Consider the following 17,086-nt stretch of genomic DNA (forward strand, 5'->3'; position numbering starts at 1 on the left):
ATCAACAATGTTGAATGCTTTACTTAGGTCCAATGATACCAACACCATAGTTTATCCAGTCTACATTTATGTGGGTATCATTGGACAACTTGAAAAGATCAGTTTCGGTACTCTGGTGAGCACGGAAGGCTGACTGGATCCAGTCAAAGTGGCTGGCCATTGTTAAGGTGTTTTACTGTTGAAGCACAGCTTTTTCAATAACCTTAATGGTAAATGGGAGATTTCAGATGGGCCTGTAATTCTGTTGTAGCAACTTGTCTAAATAATGTTTTATTTCCAACAATGGCTGCTGTTTTTAAGGCCTCTGGGAAAAACAAAAGGGACACTTTTATTATTTGAATCTAATCAGATGCAATGACAGACAAAACATGCTTTAAAAAAGCTAAAGGTAACATATGGAGACAGCAACATGAGTCGCTTAGTTGATGTATAATTTCTTCTAAGCTTTTGTAGATAATTTGGTTGAACTGTGTCATTTTGGCCAGATTTGTTCTGATTCGGCACAAGATTTGTACGGGACTTGGTTTTTATGTACAGACTACCTTTCTAATCTCAGTAAATGAATTGAAGGCCTGGGTACAGAGGAGTTTGTATGCTACAGACACAGCAGGGTTTATAAACCTGTCAACCGTGGCAAATAAGGCACGAGCATTTTTAGGCTCAAGCAGCACAAGCTTGACACAGAAGTAGATCCCTTCAAATCATAAAAAAGGTGTGCCCTAAAACCAACAGGAAGTCAGCCATTTTGGGTCAAAGGGTCATTTTTGACGTTTCATACATATCGATCCTGAAAAACTCTTAGGGCTTTTGAGCTATCAACTTCAAATTTGGTCCCTATGTCCTTAAGGCATGGGGGATTCAAAGTCATCAAAATTCTCCGTTTTTGAACATGTTTAGGGGGCGTGGCAAGACCAGTACTTTAACTACTCGCCAAAAATTAAAAAACAGCTACAATTTTCACAGAAAAAGGCTGAATTAGACCAGACTTGGTATGATTGATTCCCTTAGGGTACCTGAAAATCCTATGTGGTCATGTGTTGACATCATTACAGACCCACCCCTTGAGAACAGGAAGCCACTTCTTTCACTTGGAAAGTTCACTCTGATCCTCTTGGCCTAATCAACGCAAAATTATGTCAAAAGACAGATGTCAATTTGGTCTAACTTTGTTTGGAACACAGAGACTGTACTGTGGAGGTTGTGGCCTTGGCGTCGTGGCGAAGTGCCACGTCATGCTGTGGCTATAGGTTTGGCTCTAATTTCCACATATATCATCTGATTTGCACCAAATTTATTATGATTGATTTTAGTGCAGCCCCCTAAAAGATACCCAGCCCCATGCTTTGACCGAGAATTAAGGAATTCGCTACACATATGTATTCTCTCAAGACTTACAAAAAAGTCTCCTCTGGCTATTGTCCAAACACCACAGGAAGTTGACAATTTTGGATTGAATCTGCTATTTTGACCCCATTTTTGCAGTTTTTAGCATCCATATGTGACCAAACTCCTCCTACAGCTTTTGAATTATAGACCTAAAAACAACTCCATTTCCTCTTAACTCAATGGGGCTCAAAAGTTATTAAAAGCTTTTCAAAGCTTGTGGGTATGGCGCATTTTTATATTTTGCCGTTTCCATATGATTGGCTGTAAATCACACGTGTGATGCATGCATCTGATTGGCTCCAAACTCGATGTGAATAATCTTTGTGAGCCAACAAAAAGTTCAGATTCATAAAATAGTTTTAAAAAAGGGGATTACCTGGGACAGATCATAGGCTGTAAGACCATCTCTCTGATGAACCTCTAACTCTGCCTGCTGCTGTTGCAGCTGCCTGAAAAACACCAAGATACACAACGTCAGCTTCTCACACAACAAATCAATCATATGTGAAATTTTTTAAGTGAAATCTAACACTCATAAAGTCTTAGTTTGGTCTTGTATGTGTTGCTGTAATAAATGACAGGTCATACCTTGATAAACTAAAAGGTAACTCTGTTATACAAGATTATAGTATCAGATAATTCACAGGAAATAACTTGCTGTTAATCCTAACTGCAGTTAGGATTAAGATTTTCTCAGAATCCACATTAATGTACAAATTAATTTAACATGTTATTACATCCGATATAATAACAGTATACTAAATCACACTGTTAGCTAAAACAACATCATGTTGGAAACAGCTTCACAAAATGCAATATACTGTACATACTGAGCAATTCCTGCATCTGGCTAATAGCTACTGGCAATATGGAAGAATCATAAAGGAATGTTTAAGAGCTCTTTATCTTTCCTCATATTTGTCCAAATTCACTCATTTGTTTGGGAAATGTATTCACATTTCTTATGAATTTTTGATTTTGAGGGTTTAAAACCAACTAAGTATCTGTGACATAATATAAAAGTTAAAAACAATTAACTTCAATTCAAAATTGTCATAACTCATAACACCAGACATTCTTGCAGAAAGTCAAGCTGAGAATTACTTCCAAAAAATCCTGAACAAAGCTGAGCTCTATTATTTTATTACAGCTGAGGGTTGGATGGGGTGCAGGCTGAGACCTCTTTCACATCTGTTAAGTAAGTCAATTGATACATCACAACATGACAACAAAAAGCCTTCTCAGGGATATGAAGATTAAATTAAACCGGTCAAATTAAACACACGACTTTGATTTCATTAATCATATCTGATAAAAAATATATATATATAATATCATGAAAAAGTTAAATATTTTTCACTCATTCAGAAGGTGAAACTCATTACACAGAGTGAATGATTTCAAGCCTTTATTTATTTATTTGTAATTTTGTTTACACATAATGAGAATCCAATATTATAGAGTATTACCTAACATCAATATAAAAAAAGAAATACTGTTATTTAATCTAATAATAATAATAAATGTTATTTAATGGTTATATTACATAACATTGTAACATGGGTAAGACTGCTGACTTGTGAGCCACCTGTACGTCACAATAAGGCTTTGCTAAAGGAGCCGGTTGTTCAGAGAGAGCTTCATCCAAGCATATTCATAGAACGTTGAGAAAGGAAAAAGTATGGTAGGAAAGGTGCACCAGCAACAGGCACAATTACAGCCTTGAGAGGATTGTCAAGCAAAATCCATTCAAGAATTTGGAGGAGCTTCACAAGGAGTGCACTGAGGCTGAGGCTCAATAAAGAGCCACTACGACCAGACAGATCCTATCCTGAACCAGAGACCATATCAGAAGCATCTTAACATGGCTAAGGAGAAAAAGAACTGGACTATTGCTCAGTGGTCGAAAGTCCTGTTTTCAGATAAAAATAAAGTTTGCATTTCATTTGGAAATCAGGGAAGATGGGAGGAAGAGGCAAAAGGGACAGAATCCACGTTGCTCAAAGTCCATGATAATTTGGAGTGCCATGTCATCTGCTGGTGTTTGTCCACTGTGTTTTATGAAGTCCACAGTCTACTGGGAAAATTTAGAGCACTGCATGCTTCCTTCTGCTAACAAGCTTTAGGGTGATTTCAGTTTCCAGCAGGACTTGGTACATTGGGGTAACTGTTCTTGATTGGCCAGCAAACTGCCCTGACCTGAAGGCTACTATCAAAGCAACCTGGACTTCCATGACATCCCAGCAGAACTACAGGCTGATCACCTTCATGTCACAATGATATAGTAATTTCATGCAAAAGAAGCAGCAACCAAGTATTGAGAGCAAAGAAATGAACATACTTTTCAGAAAATATATCTGACTCTGTGTTTAATTAATCTATATTTGGTTTCACTTTCTGAAATTAATGACAAAAAATACAGAATTTTTTGGAGATGCACCTATATATGTAAAATAAGGACAAAAACAATATCAAATGTATAGTAATATTTTTTATATTAGTGATTGAATCATTTTTGAAAGAAGTACTAGTTACATTTTTCAGTTATACAAGGATTAAAATCTACAAAAAGTAAATTAACTTTATTTTTTCTAAAATTGTTGAAGTACAGTACTTTGAAACATTTCTTCCTAGGTTTTATTTTACATAAAATATCAAGAGACTTTGAAGAGATTTAATGTGTTCAGGTATGGCAAAAACATACAAAAACAAAAAAAACTACACTGAGAAATCCCTCAGAATTGTTTTCATTTTCTTCTCCTTTGAATTAACCATTGACCATCCAGCATATTATTTGCACGTACAAAGTAGTAGAGAAAACTGTTAAACTCAGCATGAAATGCTGTGGTCCCAGTGACTCAAAAATAGCATAAATATGGGCTTTTGAAAGTCCAAACATGGATTGTGTTTGCAGACACGGTATGCAAAACCTAGATACAATAAATTTGGAGTCATTTCATGATTGCAGTCCTTATCAGTGGCAGTTTTTGATAGAGAAACATGGCATGCTGCCCAGGGTGGCTTGAGATCAGGGCAGGAACAAGTACTTCAAAAATAGGGTTATCTGTTACTTGCATCCAGAATGAGTTCTATTACTTAACTGTATTTCCAGAAGGGATGGGCAGTTCATATTTTTTCTTTTATCATGATAAGAATTGTGATTTATTATGACAACGTTAAACTCCTAATTGACGATGTTTGCAAACCTGAAAATGTAAACTTTCTTTTGGGATTGTTGCTTCTATTGTTTTTCTACTGTTTGTTTCATGAGAGTATCAATAAATATCAACATTTAAAAAAAAGATTAAATGTAATTATAGTATGCTGTTTAGCAATTCAATTACACAACTTAATCTAATCAGTTTCCTGAAGTAGCCTATTAGATAATTGTTATGTTTTTGTTTGTTTTTTAAGAGCAACATGTGTGTTTGTTGGGCTTGGAGTCAAAGCTTTACAATGAATTGCCTAATTATCCAGTTAAGGGGCAGTAGGCACCCCCATGTGCATAATTTCTAGAAAGTCCAGTGGTTGGATTTGGCACGTGAACTGAAAGACAAAGGGAACAGTGATTCTCTAATATTTTTTCTACTCATTTGTTTTAAGTCCGTAATACAATTGAACATATGCAAAATTGCCTAAATTATAAAAGAATGAAAAACTATAAATTGACCAATTGTTTTTATGCAGGATTAACATAATTAACAGTACATGTCCTTGATATAGAAATTTGTATTTTTTGAATAACGGACCTTACCTTTATCTTCTGATTTATCCTTGTAAAGACACCAGTGCTGCGTAAGGGTGTAGTAAGAGTCTGTACTATCCTAAACAACTTGGTCAGATTAACTGATGACAGAATGAAGTAAGTAACTTCAACAGCTGGATTTCATATTTCAACATATAATTATTAATTATAGTTGATAATATGTTTGAGACAAACTATATTTCTGTACCTGTGGCATTGCATAGTTTATAATCTGCATACTGGGTTAAGATATTACTATAAAGAACAGAATGTATAATAACTTACTTGACGTTGGTATTGGTGCAGATTATGTACTCTATTTCATCAGAATATGGGTTCTGGAAGGTGAAACTACTGGTTCTGATGAGCATCCACTCCCTGTTTTTCAATCGGAGACGATACATCACAGACAGCACCTGTCCCTTCAGTTTCACCACCTGCAGAATAACAGATGCAACTGAACAAAAGGTGTACAGTATAGTTTAATATGTTGAATAAAAATCAGAGCATTTGGACTCTGAGAAGTCTTTGGTTGTTTGGACAACTGTGTTTTCATTCACTCACTATTTTTTGGCATTTTCTACAAACAGACTGGCAATGAGAATGTGTCATATTTGTTTTGGGTTTTTTAGGGATGCACCGATGCTAATACCAGTATCGGTTATATGTCTGATACCACGTAGTCCTGTAGTCTCTGAGCACATTTATCTATACTCGTACTTTTATTCATAAATGTGCTCAGATACTACAGGACACAATACCAGTGTGATAGAAGCATCAGCAAGTGGCGGTGATACACCATAAAATGAATGCAAGCCGACATAAAAGAGAAGAAAAAGAAGACGTTTGGTAGCTGGACAAACCACTTAACGTGAGAGCGAGAAAAATAAACTCAAAAAAGAAGAAGTAGTAGAAGCAGCCGAAGTGTAGAGAAGCTAGTTATTTCAGCGCTGTGGAGCTATTTACAAGTACAAAATTAAGCCCGACTTGCCACTTATGTGTAGCAAAGTTCTCAAGAGGAGGAACAAAATCTAGCACTTTCTACACAATTAAATTGATAAAACATCTAAAACCAGAACAACGTTGTGTTCAAGCAGTTTACTAATAACAGCGGGAAACAGCAACAACCAACTTTGCAGCAAACTCTGAAGAAGTTGGAAAAGAAGTCCACAGATGTGCAGACCCACTGAAATAGCTCATTCTACATATTACTGCCAGTCACTGAGCAGAAGAAGGCCCTTGGAATACCTTACCAAATGAAGGAGCGACGGTGGAAATAAGCAGACTGAATAATATTGTTAATATGGGATTGAGAAGAGAGAGTGCTGTTGAAGATGACACCCAGACTCTTTACCTAAAGGGAGGGGGAGATTGAGGCATAGTCAAAGGTCATAATTGTCATGGTTGTGGCAGATGGCCGCTCACACTGAGCCTGGTTCTGCTGGAGGTTTCCAGTTAAAAACGAGTTTTTCCTCTTCAACTGTCACTACATGCATGCTCAGTATGAGGGATTGCTTCAAAGTCAACACCAGTGACTGTCCACTGTCTCTACATGCTCATCCAGGAGGAGTGTCTGCTACAAGTCTCTGACTCAAAGCAATCTGCTGGGTTTCCTTAGATAGAAAAACGTTTTATCCAATTTGAATAAATAACTGAATCTGACTGCACTGTTCAATGGTTAGGATTAATTGGAATGGATGTACCTGACTGTGTGAAGTGCCTTGAGATGACATGTGATATTAATTGGCGCTATATAAATAAACTGAATTGAATTGAATAGAGAGAGTGGAATTGGTACAAAGGAAGAGAATTTCAGTTTTATCTGAGTTAAGTTTAAGAAAGTTTGTTGTGAAACAGGAGTTGACAACAGAGAGGCAAGAGGAGAGATGGGAAGAACGTACTGTGGCGTATGGTTTGCAGTAGAGACAGATCTCTGTGTCATCGGAATAGCAGTGGAACTGATATTGAAGTGGTGGAAGATGAAAGTGAGGCGAAGGAGATAAATAATAAAAAGAAGCGGCTCCAGGACAGAGCCATGGGTACGCCAAAAGTGAAACAAGAGTTGTGGGAACAGAAAGTTTTCAGTTGAATGAACAGGAGAGGCGAGTATCTGTGATACCAATAGAAGAGAGACTGTGGAGGAGGATGGAGTGTGAGATCTGTTACACGACGCACTCAGATTCAGGAGGATGAGGAGGGAGAGGAGATCAAAGTCAGCTGCCAAGAGGACATCATTGGTGATTTTAATAAGGGCTGTTTCAGTGCTATGTGTGGAGTGAAAACCAGACTGGGACTGCTCATATAAATTGTTGGTGCTCGCGGTCCAGATAATCCCAATGATCAACTATTGCTTTCCTAGCTCAGTTTGAAGAACTAACATGAAAAGCAAGCCTCTTTGATGTATTGGCGTCAGATGTCATCCCTGCTGTGACCGTCCTTCTGAGAACCCTAAACAAAAAAACTGATATAGATCATGGTATTAAAACAATGATGTCGACCTTAGCTTAAGCTGCCAAGAAGCGCCTCACTGATGCGGAGAAAAGCCTCATCTACTTCATCTCAACTGTACTAGATCCACGGCAAAAGTCTTATCTTTATCTCCTCAGTATATCAGAGAATATAATCAAAATTTCTCAAACTATACAGACTCTAAAACATGCCATTTGCTGAAAGACCAACCCACTCAGAGCAGTAATTGTAGGTTATTTTTATAATATTCAGCGTAGCCGATTACGTTGACATTGCAAACCTAGTCAGAAACATTTTGTGAAAGAGGCTAGTATTTCCCCAAGTTCTCTCAAGCATGAATCAGGTAGTGAAGCAATAGAGATGTATTTCATTCCTATGATTGAGAACACATAACAATGGAAAGCTGCTCCAATCTGTCCCTGTCTCTAGTATTCCCTGTCTCTCATAAGGTGACACCTGGTTAATTGTGCATTTCTTCTGTTGTATGAGCTTGTAGCCCCAAATAAAAATAAAATATTTAATATGCTCCAACTCAAAAACTACAGTACTTAGTCTTTTCAAACCTGGAATACATTATTCTACACTAACAGCAGTATCTTGGAAAAAAATTTATGAAATTTATTGGATTTGTGAAAGTATGACTTTTTAACATCAAAACATCTTCTAGAAAGATTAGTGTTGATACATAAAAATCTCCATGATTGTTCCCCAAAGCCTGCGGATACCTACGGTGCAAGAATACGTTTGATACCAATTACCGTTTTGTCATTAAGTAGCTTCCTTCACACAGACAACCTTTGATTAAAAATGTTTAAAATGATTGACTCTTTTACATCGTCACACCTCCTAGACAGATTTTTGTACCTATATGATAATTTCCATAATTGCTCTGACACCTGATACCTACAGTGCATGAATTGATAGCCCTCATAGGTTCAGAGTTAGACATCATATTTGGAGAGCATGTTAAGGTAAAAACTGTCCAACAATGACGTCAATAGCCCCCATGCTTTCTGAGTTACGGGGAGTACTTCGGTATCATGCTCCACCGTGTTAAAATGACAGGCCAGAAACACACACACACTTCTAATATGTTACTGAAAATTAAATGGAAGTTAGTTAATCAGTTCCATTCATTACTTTGTGACCTATGAGGATGAGACCATACCTCATAGGAGACAACCAAATGGTGGCTATTTTGTTTTAGGTAGTTAAACAGCTACACATGAACAACAGTGATTAATCTTAAGGGGCAATTTCATAGACTTTTGCATATAGACTGTTGTAACCATTATATATGGGTCGAGTTAATGTTAGTCGACATGATAGTGATAGCCTATATGTTAAGGTTAGCATTCTAGCTAATAATAGAATTTTAGTTAATATTTACAGATAACGCTAAATTAACATACTAAATGGACTGAGTTAATGTTTGCCTACATAGTAGAGTTAGCCAACATGTTACTGTTACCATTTTAGCTAGCTTTAACTTTTTAGCTAATCTTAGCTCATACACCACTGTTAAAATACTTGTTGGAATAATATAATGTTGGTCTAAATGCTGGTGATAGCCCATATGCTAAGGTTAGCATTGTAGCTAATATTAGCGTTTTAGCTAATATTCACTTATAAAGCTAATTTGGCATACTGAATGGAATGAGGCAATGTTCAGTTCAATTCATATTTTAAAATGCTTTATTAATCCCACAAGGAAATAAACGTTGTAGCTCATATTATACGGTGTCTTCAAAGAGCTGTTGTACATTAGATGATTATGGCTTTGGGCAGCAAGAACCTCCTGTGGAGGTCTGTCTTACAACAGATCTGAAGAAGCCTCTGAAGACACTGTTGTTGTACAGGACAGTCTCATGAAGAGGATGCTCAGGGTTCTCCATAATGTTCTCAATTTTATGAAGAATCCTTCTGTGCACAGTGATCTCCAGAGGGTCCAGAGGAGTTCCTAGAACACAGCCAGCATTCTTTATTGGCTTGATGAGCTTTCAGGTCCCTGGGACTTGTGTGTGTTTCAAGTCCCTGGCTCTGATTCTGTTTTTTTGAGGGTTTTCTGCTCATCTACTGGCAGCTCTTTCTTGCTTTTTTGTCAGTTCAAACATTTCAACAACTGACCTTCCAAATTGTTGAATCATCGCCATTTTTTTAAGTTGTTTTAGTTTTTGTCAAGTAAAACAACTGTAACTACACCGGCCAGCAGGCATTGCAGCTGTGATGTCACCGCCCGAGGTGATATATACCTTCACAAACTTACCACCTTTGCCTTTCTGTCTAAGCACGCAACAGAGGCAACTGCGTGAAGGATCAGAAGCTCGCGGTCAACTTTTAACTCTATCATTCCTCACTGGAGGAAGCTGGACAAAGATGGAGATCTTGCTGGGAGAGGAAAACCCAGACGATTTACATTCTGATCGAAGACTTAGTGTTGCTACCTAGGTGTTCAAAAATAAAACAGAGATTTTCCAAGGAGACGTGTCTACCTCCTTGTTTAGTTCCAGTTGATTGCCAACGGCTCATCATATTTTTTACCCTTTTGCCGGTGGAAAAGTTGATCATTTTAAGTTGCTCATGGACTCGTGAATGCTCTTAACCCCTACTTCACCATCTCGGGCCCCAAGTAAATTTATTTCTTTTGTTACTTTTCTCATAGTCTGGGCAGGATAAAGTAGGTTAGAAGTAAGGTGATCTAGGATCACCACTGTTTAATTCAATGTGTTTAACTGTATGTTGCATGCAAGGTTTTTATTGAATGCTGATGCTGTACTGTGTTTGAGTGCTGACTCGAGGTGTTGAACTGTGAGCTCTCCTATGCAATGTTTATTAAATGTTGCTGATTTTTACTGTGGTTTTAACCAGCCAATTAATCATGATTTAAATGTTTTATATATATTCATCATCAAATCATAATTTCTTCAGATAACTGGCATCCATGGGTGAGCTTTTAACAACAAATATCACTGTTTATACAAAGTAACACAATCGTGGCATCCCTAAAACTTACGACTCTATTTTGATACTTTGAGCTTTTGCCACAAGTGCTTGTAATTCACAGGCTATCTCTTTGACTAGGAATTGATCAATTATACTGCACAGAAGTATTTTTGGGTGTATGCTGGATTGCATGTGTCTGTTTGGTGGAGTTTATGGTTTAATATTTAACATACACAGCTGAACATAACTAAACTCTTAGCGCCTGTAACCAGCTCACTGCAGGGCAATCAGTTAAGGGAACCATAGCATCTGAATTCCCACAGCAGCAAAAGGCACTTTTACCTCTGGTGTCCACTAAGTGTAACTAAAGCTGTAACTAAGGCTACGTTCACACTTAATGCTAAAATCCAATATTTTAAGAAATCAGATTTTTTTTTTGTGGTTGTTCACATTACTTTGAAAATGTTGTGGCTCCAAACTGACTCGCATGCGCATAAGAACAATAAGTGCGTCGTCAACCACAGCACAACAGTAAACACGGAGAATTAGGTGTTATGGTTTAAGTGCACAACAAAAGCAATTTATTGTCAGCGGGTGCTGTGTGGGAAACATGCGAATAAAAGAAGAACAAAAATCTTTATTTTGCCGTTTTAGGGAGATCTGACTGCCAATTTAGCACAACAAACCATTTGGATGTGTAGATACAGCCAGCAATGGCTGGGAAAGAAAGTTAACAACTTGACAGAAACAGAGTTTATTCAGAACTTTATCATGTTCAGGGGAACTTTAATCATATACACTGCTAAAAAAAAATAAAGGGAACACTCCAATAACACATCATAGATCTGAATGAATGAAATATTCTCATTAAATACTTTCTTCTGTACAAAGTTGAATGTGCTGACAACAAAATCACACAAAAATCATCAATGGAAATCAAATGTATTCACCAATGGAGGCCTGGATTTGGAGTCACGCACAAACGTATAGTGGAAAAACACACTACAGGCTAATCCAACTTTGATGTAATGTCCTTACAACAAGTCAAAACGAGGCTCAGTATTGTGTGTGGCCTCCACATGCCTGTATGACCTCCCTACAACGCCTGGGCATGCTCTTGATGAGACGGCGGATGGTCTCCTGAGGGATCTCCTCCCAGACCTGGACTTAAGTATCTACCAACTCCTGGACAGTCTATGGTGATGTTGGTGGATGGAGCGAGACATGATGTCCCAGATGTGCTCAATCGGATTCAGGTATTGGGAACGGGCGAGCCAGTCCATAGCTTCAATGTCTTCATCTTGCAGGAACTGCTGACACACTCCAGCCACAGGAGGTCTAGCACTGTCCTGCATGAAGAGGAACCCAGGGCCAACCGCTCCAGCATATGGTCTCACAAGGGGTCTGAGGATCTCATCTCGGTACCTAATGGCAGTCAGGCTACCTCTGGCGAGCACATTGAGTGCCATGCGGCCCTCCAAAGAAATGCCACCCCACACCATTGCTGACCCACTGCCAAACCGGTCATGCTGAAGCATGTTGCAGGCAGCAGATCGCTCTCCATGGTGTCTCCAGACTCTGTCACATCTGTCACATGTGCTCAGTGTGAACCTGCTTTCATCTGCAAAGAGCACAGGGTGCCAGTGGCGAATTTGCCAATCCTGGTATTCTCTGGCAAATGCCAAGCATCCCGCATGGTGTTGGGATGCGAGCACAACCCCTATTTGTGGACGTCGGGACCTCATACCGTCCTCATGGAGTCGGTTTCTAACCGTTTGTGCAGACACATGCACATTTGTGGCAAGCTGGAGGCCATTTTGCAGGGCTCTGGCAGTGGTCCTCCTGTTCCTCCTTGCACAAAGGCGGAGGTAGTGGTCCTGCTGCTGGGTTGTTGCCCTCCTACGGCCTCCGCCATGTCTCCTGGTGTACTGGCCTGTCTCCTGGTAGCGCCTTCCGGCTCTGGACACTACGCTGACAGACACAGCAAACCTTCTTGCCACAGCTCGCATTGATGTGCCATCTTGGATGAGCTACACTACCTGAGCCACTTGTGTGGGTTGTAGAGTCCGTCGCATGCAACCACGAGTGTGAAAGCACCACCAACATTCAAAAGTGACCAAAATATCAGCCAGAAAGCATAGGTACTGAGAAGTGGTTTGTGGTCCCCACCTGCAGAACCACTCCTTTATTGAGTGTGTCTTGCTAATCGCCAAAGATTTCCCCATGTTGTCTATTCTATTTACACAACAGCATGTGAAATTGATTGTCAATCAGTGTTGCTTCCTAAGTGGACAGTTTGATTTCACAGAAGTTTGATTTACTTGGAGTTATATTGTCAGCGCCTCTCCTCTCAACTCCACAGAAGACTCGATGCAATCCAGTGTATTGGACTGCAGCAGGCGCTGGCAGATCATCACATGCTCTATAACCTTGATAGCATTTTAAAGTCCTCTGTTTGAACGGTCTTATACACATTTTACAATACAAACTATGTCCCACACCCAGATGGTTCCTATAAGCCTTTCAGTTAGGCTTGAATAAAGTTTTATCTCTGTTTATTAATGAGCCCTAATGTCTCTCCACTTTGCAGTACTATTCTAGCCCCCCATCTGCATTGCTAAACTGCTACTGTTTCCTGCTGGGCGGCGCAAAATTGTGATAAGTGCAACGGAAAATGACATCAAAGTCATATCTAATGTGCCTTAATCATTCCCATTGGAGTCACATTCCAAAAGTTCAGATATGAGTCGGATTCCGGATTACATATTAATGTAGCAATTGTGACTTGAAAAAGTCAGATGTGGGCCAGATATGAGCATTCACACTTGATCTCAAAAGTCTGACCTGGTCACTTGACCCCCAAAAAAATCAGATTTGGGCCACATTTGCCTGCAGTGTGAATGGGGCCTAATATTCTCCCAGTCAATAAATGCACTCAACCCCCATCTGGTGGCCATTGGGTGCAACTGCTATTGCAACTGGACTTTTCCATTGCAGACAGGTGGTTTTCACCTGTGATGATTTCATCTGCAATTACACAAAAAATATAATTAATTAAATAATTTTTTCCCAATACAGGAGCCCATCTAATCACCTGTGATCTGAGGGCTTGTAATAAATCATAAGGCAAAACTTTAACCAGTTTTGAATTAATTTGTCATGTTTTAAATTTTTAAACATTGTGCTGGTTTTTTTTCCTCATATGCAAAGAATGTTCTGTTAAATGATCGGACTCATAAAACTAATTTTAGTTTGTCTAACTTTGTGGGTCCGGCTAAAGGTAAGTAACCCATAGTGCTGCACCAACAACATTCACCCCAGTTAGCTTAAGCTGTGGGTCTGGAGGACTCGGCAGGGATGCAGGTACAATACATGATTGGGGGTTTGATTATATCATCCTCAGAGAAGTGTAAATGTCTTGATGGTTATGGGATTGTTGAGTGTGAAGAAAGGCTTCAGGAGTTGCCTCTCGCCCACAGACTGCTGGAGATAGACACCAGCTCCCCGCGACCCACTATGGAATAAGTGGTAGAAAATGACTGACTGACCGTAGTGTGACATAACTTAGCGAAGAAATGACACTATTCAACTGAGAACATCTATATAATAAATGACATTTTACAAACAGGGTTATCTAACAAATCTACAGCACCACTAATGTTGCACTCGGAGTCTGAGTGCAACATTTAAAGCCTGCCAGGGTGCAGTGATTAACACTCATTCCATAATTTAGCAGTGAGCAGCAAGATGCATTTATTATACAAAACCTAAAATTGCCTTTCAAAGATTTCTTGCTTTCAAACGTTTTAAATATCCATGTTCTCAGAAATTAACTTTTAATGAATGTGACATAGTTCACAAGGTATTTCTAATTTTCTACTTTTCTAAAATTCTAAGCCAACAACAGTTAGGAGAACAAATAGCTTTTCGGTTTCATTTTCATGATGGCCCCCATCAGTGGCAAATGGGAGTATTACAACTTGAGATTCAGGAGAAAACACTTACCTTCTTAATTTACTTCTGCATCTGTTTTGTTTTATAATTCCAGGCCATATTAGTCAATTTCACAACTACTGTAAAAGCATATGGCTGTATTTTTCAGTTACCCTTGGTACATTCAAACTATATTGTAACTGCAGTGTTTATTTCCTTCTTCATAGTAAAGGATCCCATGAAGCCACGCTTTTACAGATGTTTTTAACCAGATGATCTAAAATCCTATTGATCTGGAACACCTTACCAACAGGCCTTAAACAGGCCTTACCCATACTCTGTCTTCTTAAGGGATGTGTTGGGAGATAATTTTTTTGTTTGACTATAAATAAACATTAACAGGTGCACAAAGCCATTTATTGATAAAAAGGGAGTGATTTCCTACCTGTTGGAAACTTTCTCTGAGATGACTCTGGTCCTCAGGATGGCAGAACTCCAGAATATCCTTTCCCAGCAGGTCCTAAAGAGATAGGACAACAAATAGGTTAACTGCAATTTATCATGCAAAAAGGATTGCACAAACTCTGTTGCTTTATTTTTTTCATCGCTCTTCTTACTCTTCTGTTTTCACTGAGTCATGTTTTTGAGCAAAGCACCAGCTTACTCCCCAGTTTTTAAAGGTTGCTTGACTGATCGTTGCTGTCCTGAAAACGTGTTCTGGCAACAACCACAGCAGCAATGATCCTTTAAGGCATCAAACAAAGAGACACGCCAATAAACAATGCAAGGTAAAACTCAGACTGAAGACTCATGTCCAGCAATTTACTCGCAAAGGTTTAGTCACTGGAGCGACGCGAGCTAACACTGTACATCGCTACATCCATCTATATTCCACCCCAGGAAGACTCAGGTACAGCTTTGGCTGCATTACATCAGAATCAGAATCAGCTTTACTGCCAAGTTCGTACATTCAAACAAACAAGGAATTTGACTCCGGCACACTTTGCTCTCTGGGTTTCTTCTTTGTTTTTTGCGTTATAAGATATATTCTGCATATATCTTTATGTCCTTAAAAACATATATACAATATACACATATACAAAGGTGGATTTGCGACTTCAGTATGAGGTTGTTTGGTAGTCTATTAAATGTTCATCAGAGAAACAGCCTGGGGGAAGAAACTGTCTCTGTGGCGGCTGGTTTTAGTAAACAGTACTCTGTAGCGACGGCCTGAGGGTAAAACTCTGAACAGTTTTTGTGCAGGGTGTGTGGGGTCTGCAGAGATTTTAGCAGCTCTTTTCCTGACCCTAAACCTGTATAAGTCCTGGATGGAGGGAAGGTCAGTCCTGATGATTCTCTCTGCAGACCTGATTATTCGTTGCAGTCTGGACCTGTCCTGTTTTGTGGATGAGCCAAACCACACTGAGATGGACAGACTGAATGATGACAGTGTAGAAAATGACCAGCAGCTCCTGTGGAAGGTTGTACTTCTTGAGTTGCTTCAGGAAGTACAGTCTCTGCTGGGCCTTTTTTTGAACAGTGTCTATGTGTGAGGACCATCTCAGGTCCTCAGAGATGGTGGTTCCTAGGAACCTGAAGTGGTCTACAGCTGACACGGTGTTGTTGAGGATGGTGAGGGGGGTGTATGGGGTAGTGTTCTCCAAAGGTCCACCACCATTTCCACAGTCTTGAGTGGGTTGAGTTCAAGGTAGTTCTGACAACACCAGTGCACCAGCCGATCCATCTCCTGTCTGTATGCAGACTCATCACCGTCCTGGATCAGACCAATGACAGTGGTGTCATCTGCAAACTTAAGGAGTTTCTCGGACAAGTCCGATGAGGTACAGTCATTTGTGTACAGGGAGAAGAGGAGTTGGGATACAACACATCCCTGGAGGGCGCCAGTACTTATTGATCTGGTGCGGGAGAAGATGCTCCACCTGTTGCTGTCGGTCCGTCAGGAAGCTGTTGATCCACTGGCAAGTGGAGGCTGGGACGTTGAGCTGGGTGAGCTTCTGGTGGAGGATGTCTGGTATGATGGTGTTGAAGGCCGAGCTGAAGTCTACAAACAGGATCTTGGCATACGTCCCTGGACGGTTCAGGTGTTGCAGGATGAAGTGTAGACATAAGTTGACAGCTTCATCTGCCGACCTGTTTGCTCAGTAAGCAAACTGCAGGGGGTCCAGCATGGGGCCTGTGATGTCTTTCAGGTGCTTCAACACCAGCCGCTCAAAAGGATTTCATGACCACAGACGTCAGGCCTGTAGTCATTTAATCCTAGGATGGTGGGTTTCCTGGGCACTGGGATGATGGTGGATCGTTTGAAGCAGGAGGGGACCTAACATGTCTCCAGTGACTTGTTGAAGATCCGGGTGAAGATCGGAGCAAGTTGATTTGAACAAGCTTTCAGGCATGATGCGGAGACATTATCAGGTCCTCCAGATTTCTTTGTTTTCATGCTCTGAAAGACCCTATTTGCATCTTCCTCGGAGATCTTTAGTGCAGACAGAGGATCTGAAAGTAGGGTGTTGGTTGCTTTATGGGTCGAATTTGTTCCTAAATGGGATGTGGAGGAGATAGTTTGAGGTGTGAATGGCTTCATGTCATATC

General features: G+C 39.7%; 1 protein-coding gene across 3 annotated transcripts in view; it reads right to left on the reverse strand.

Annotated features, from left to right (window-relative positions):
* The window catches only part of arnt2 (aryl-hydrocarbon receptor nuclear translocator 2), a 132,915-nt gene that overhangs the window by 17,890 nt on the left and 97,939 nt on the right, over positions 1 to 17,086 (reverse strand). For all 3 annotated transcript variants that reach the window (XM_047363256.1, XM_047363257.1, XM_047363258.1), the window contains 3 exons: positions 14,922 to 14,996; positions 5,417 to 5,568; positions 1,763 to 1,835 (listed from right to left, as the gene is read on the reverse strand). In XM_047363256.1, coding sequence (XP_047219212.1) covers positions 1,763 to 1,835; positions 5,417 to 5,568; positions 14,922 to 14,996 — 300 coding nt within the window. The remainder of the gene's footprint in view (positions 1 to 1,762; positions 1,836 to 5,416; positions 5,569 to 14,921; positions 14,997 to 17,086) is intronic.

Source organism: Girardinichthys multiradiatus, chromosome 4 (genome assembly GCF_021462225.1).
Source record: "Girardinichthys multiradiatus isolate DD_20200921_A chromosome 4, DD_fGirMul_XY1, whole genome shotgun sequence".
NCBI classification, from domain to species: Eukaryota; Metazoa; Chordata; class Actinopteri; order Cyprinodontiformes; family Goodeidae; genus Girardinichthys; species Girardinichthys multiradiatus.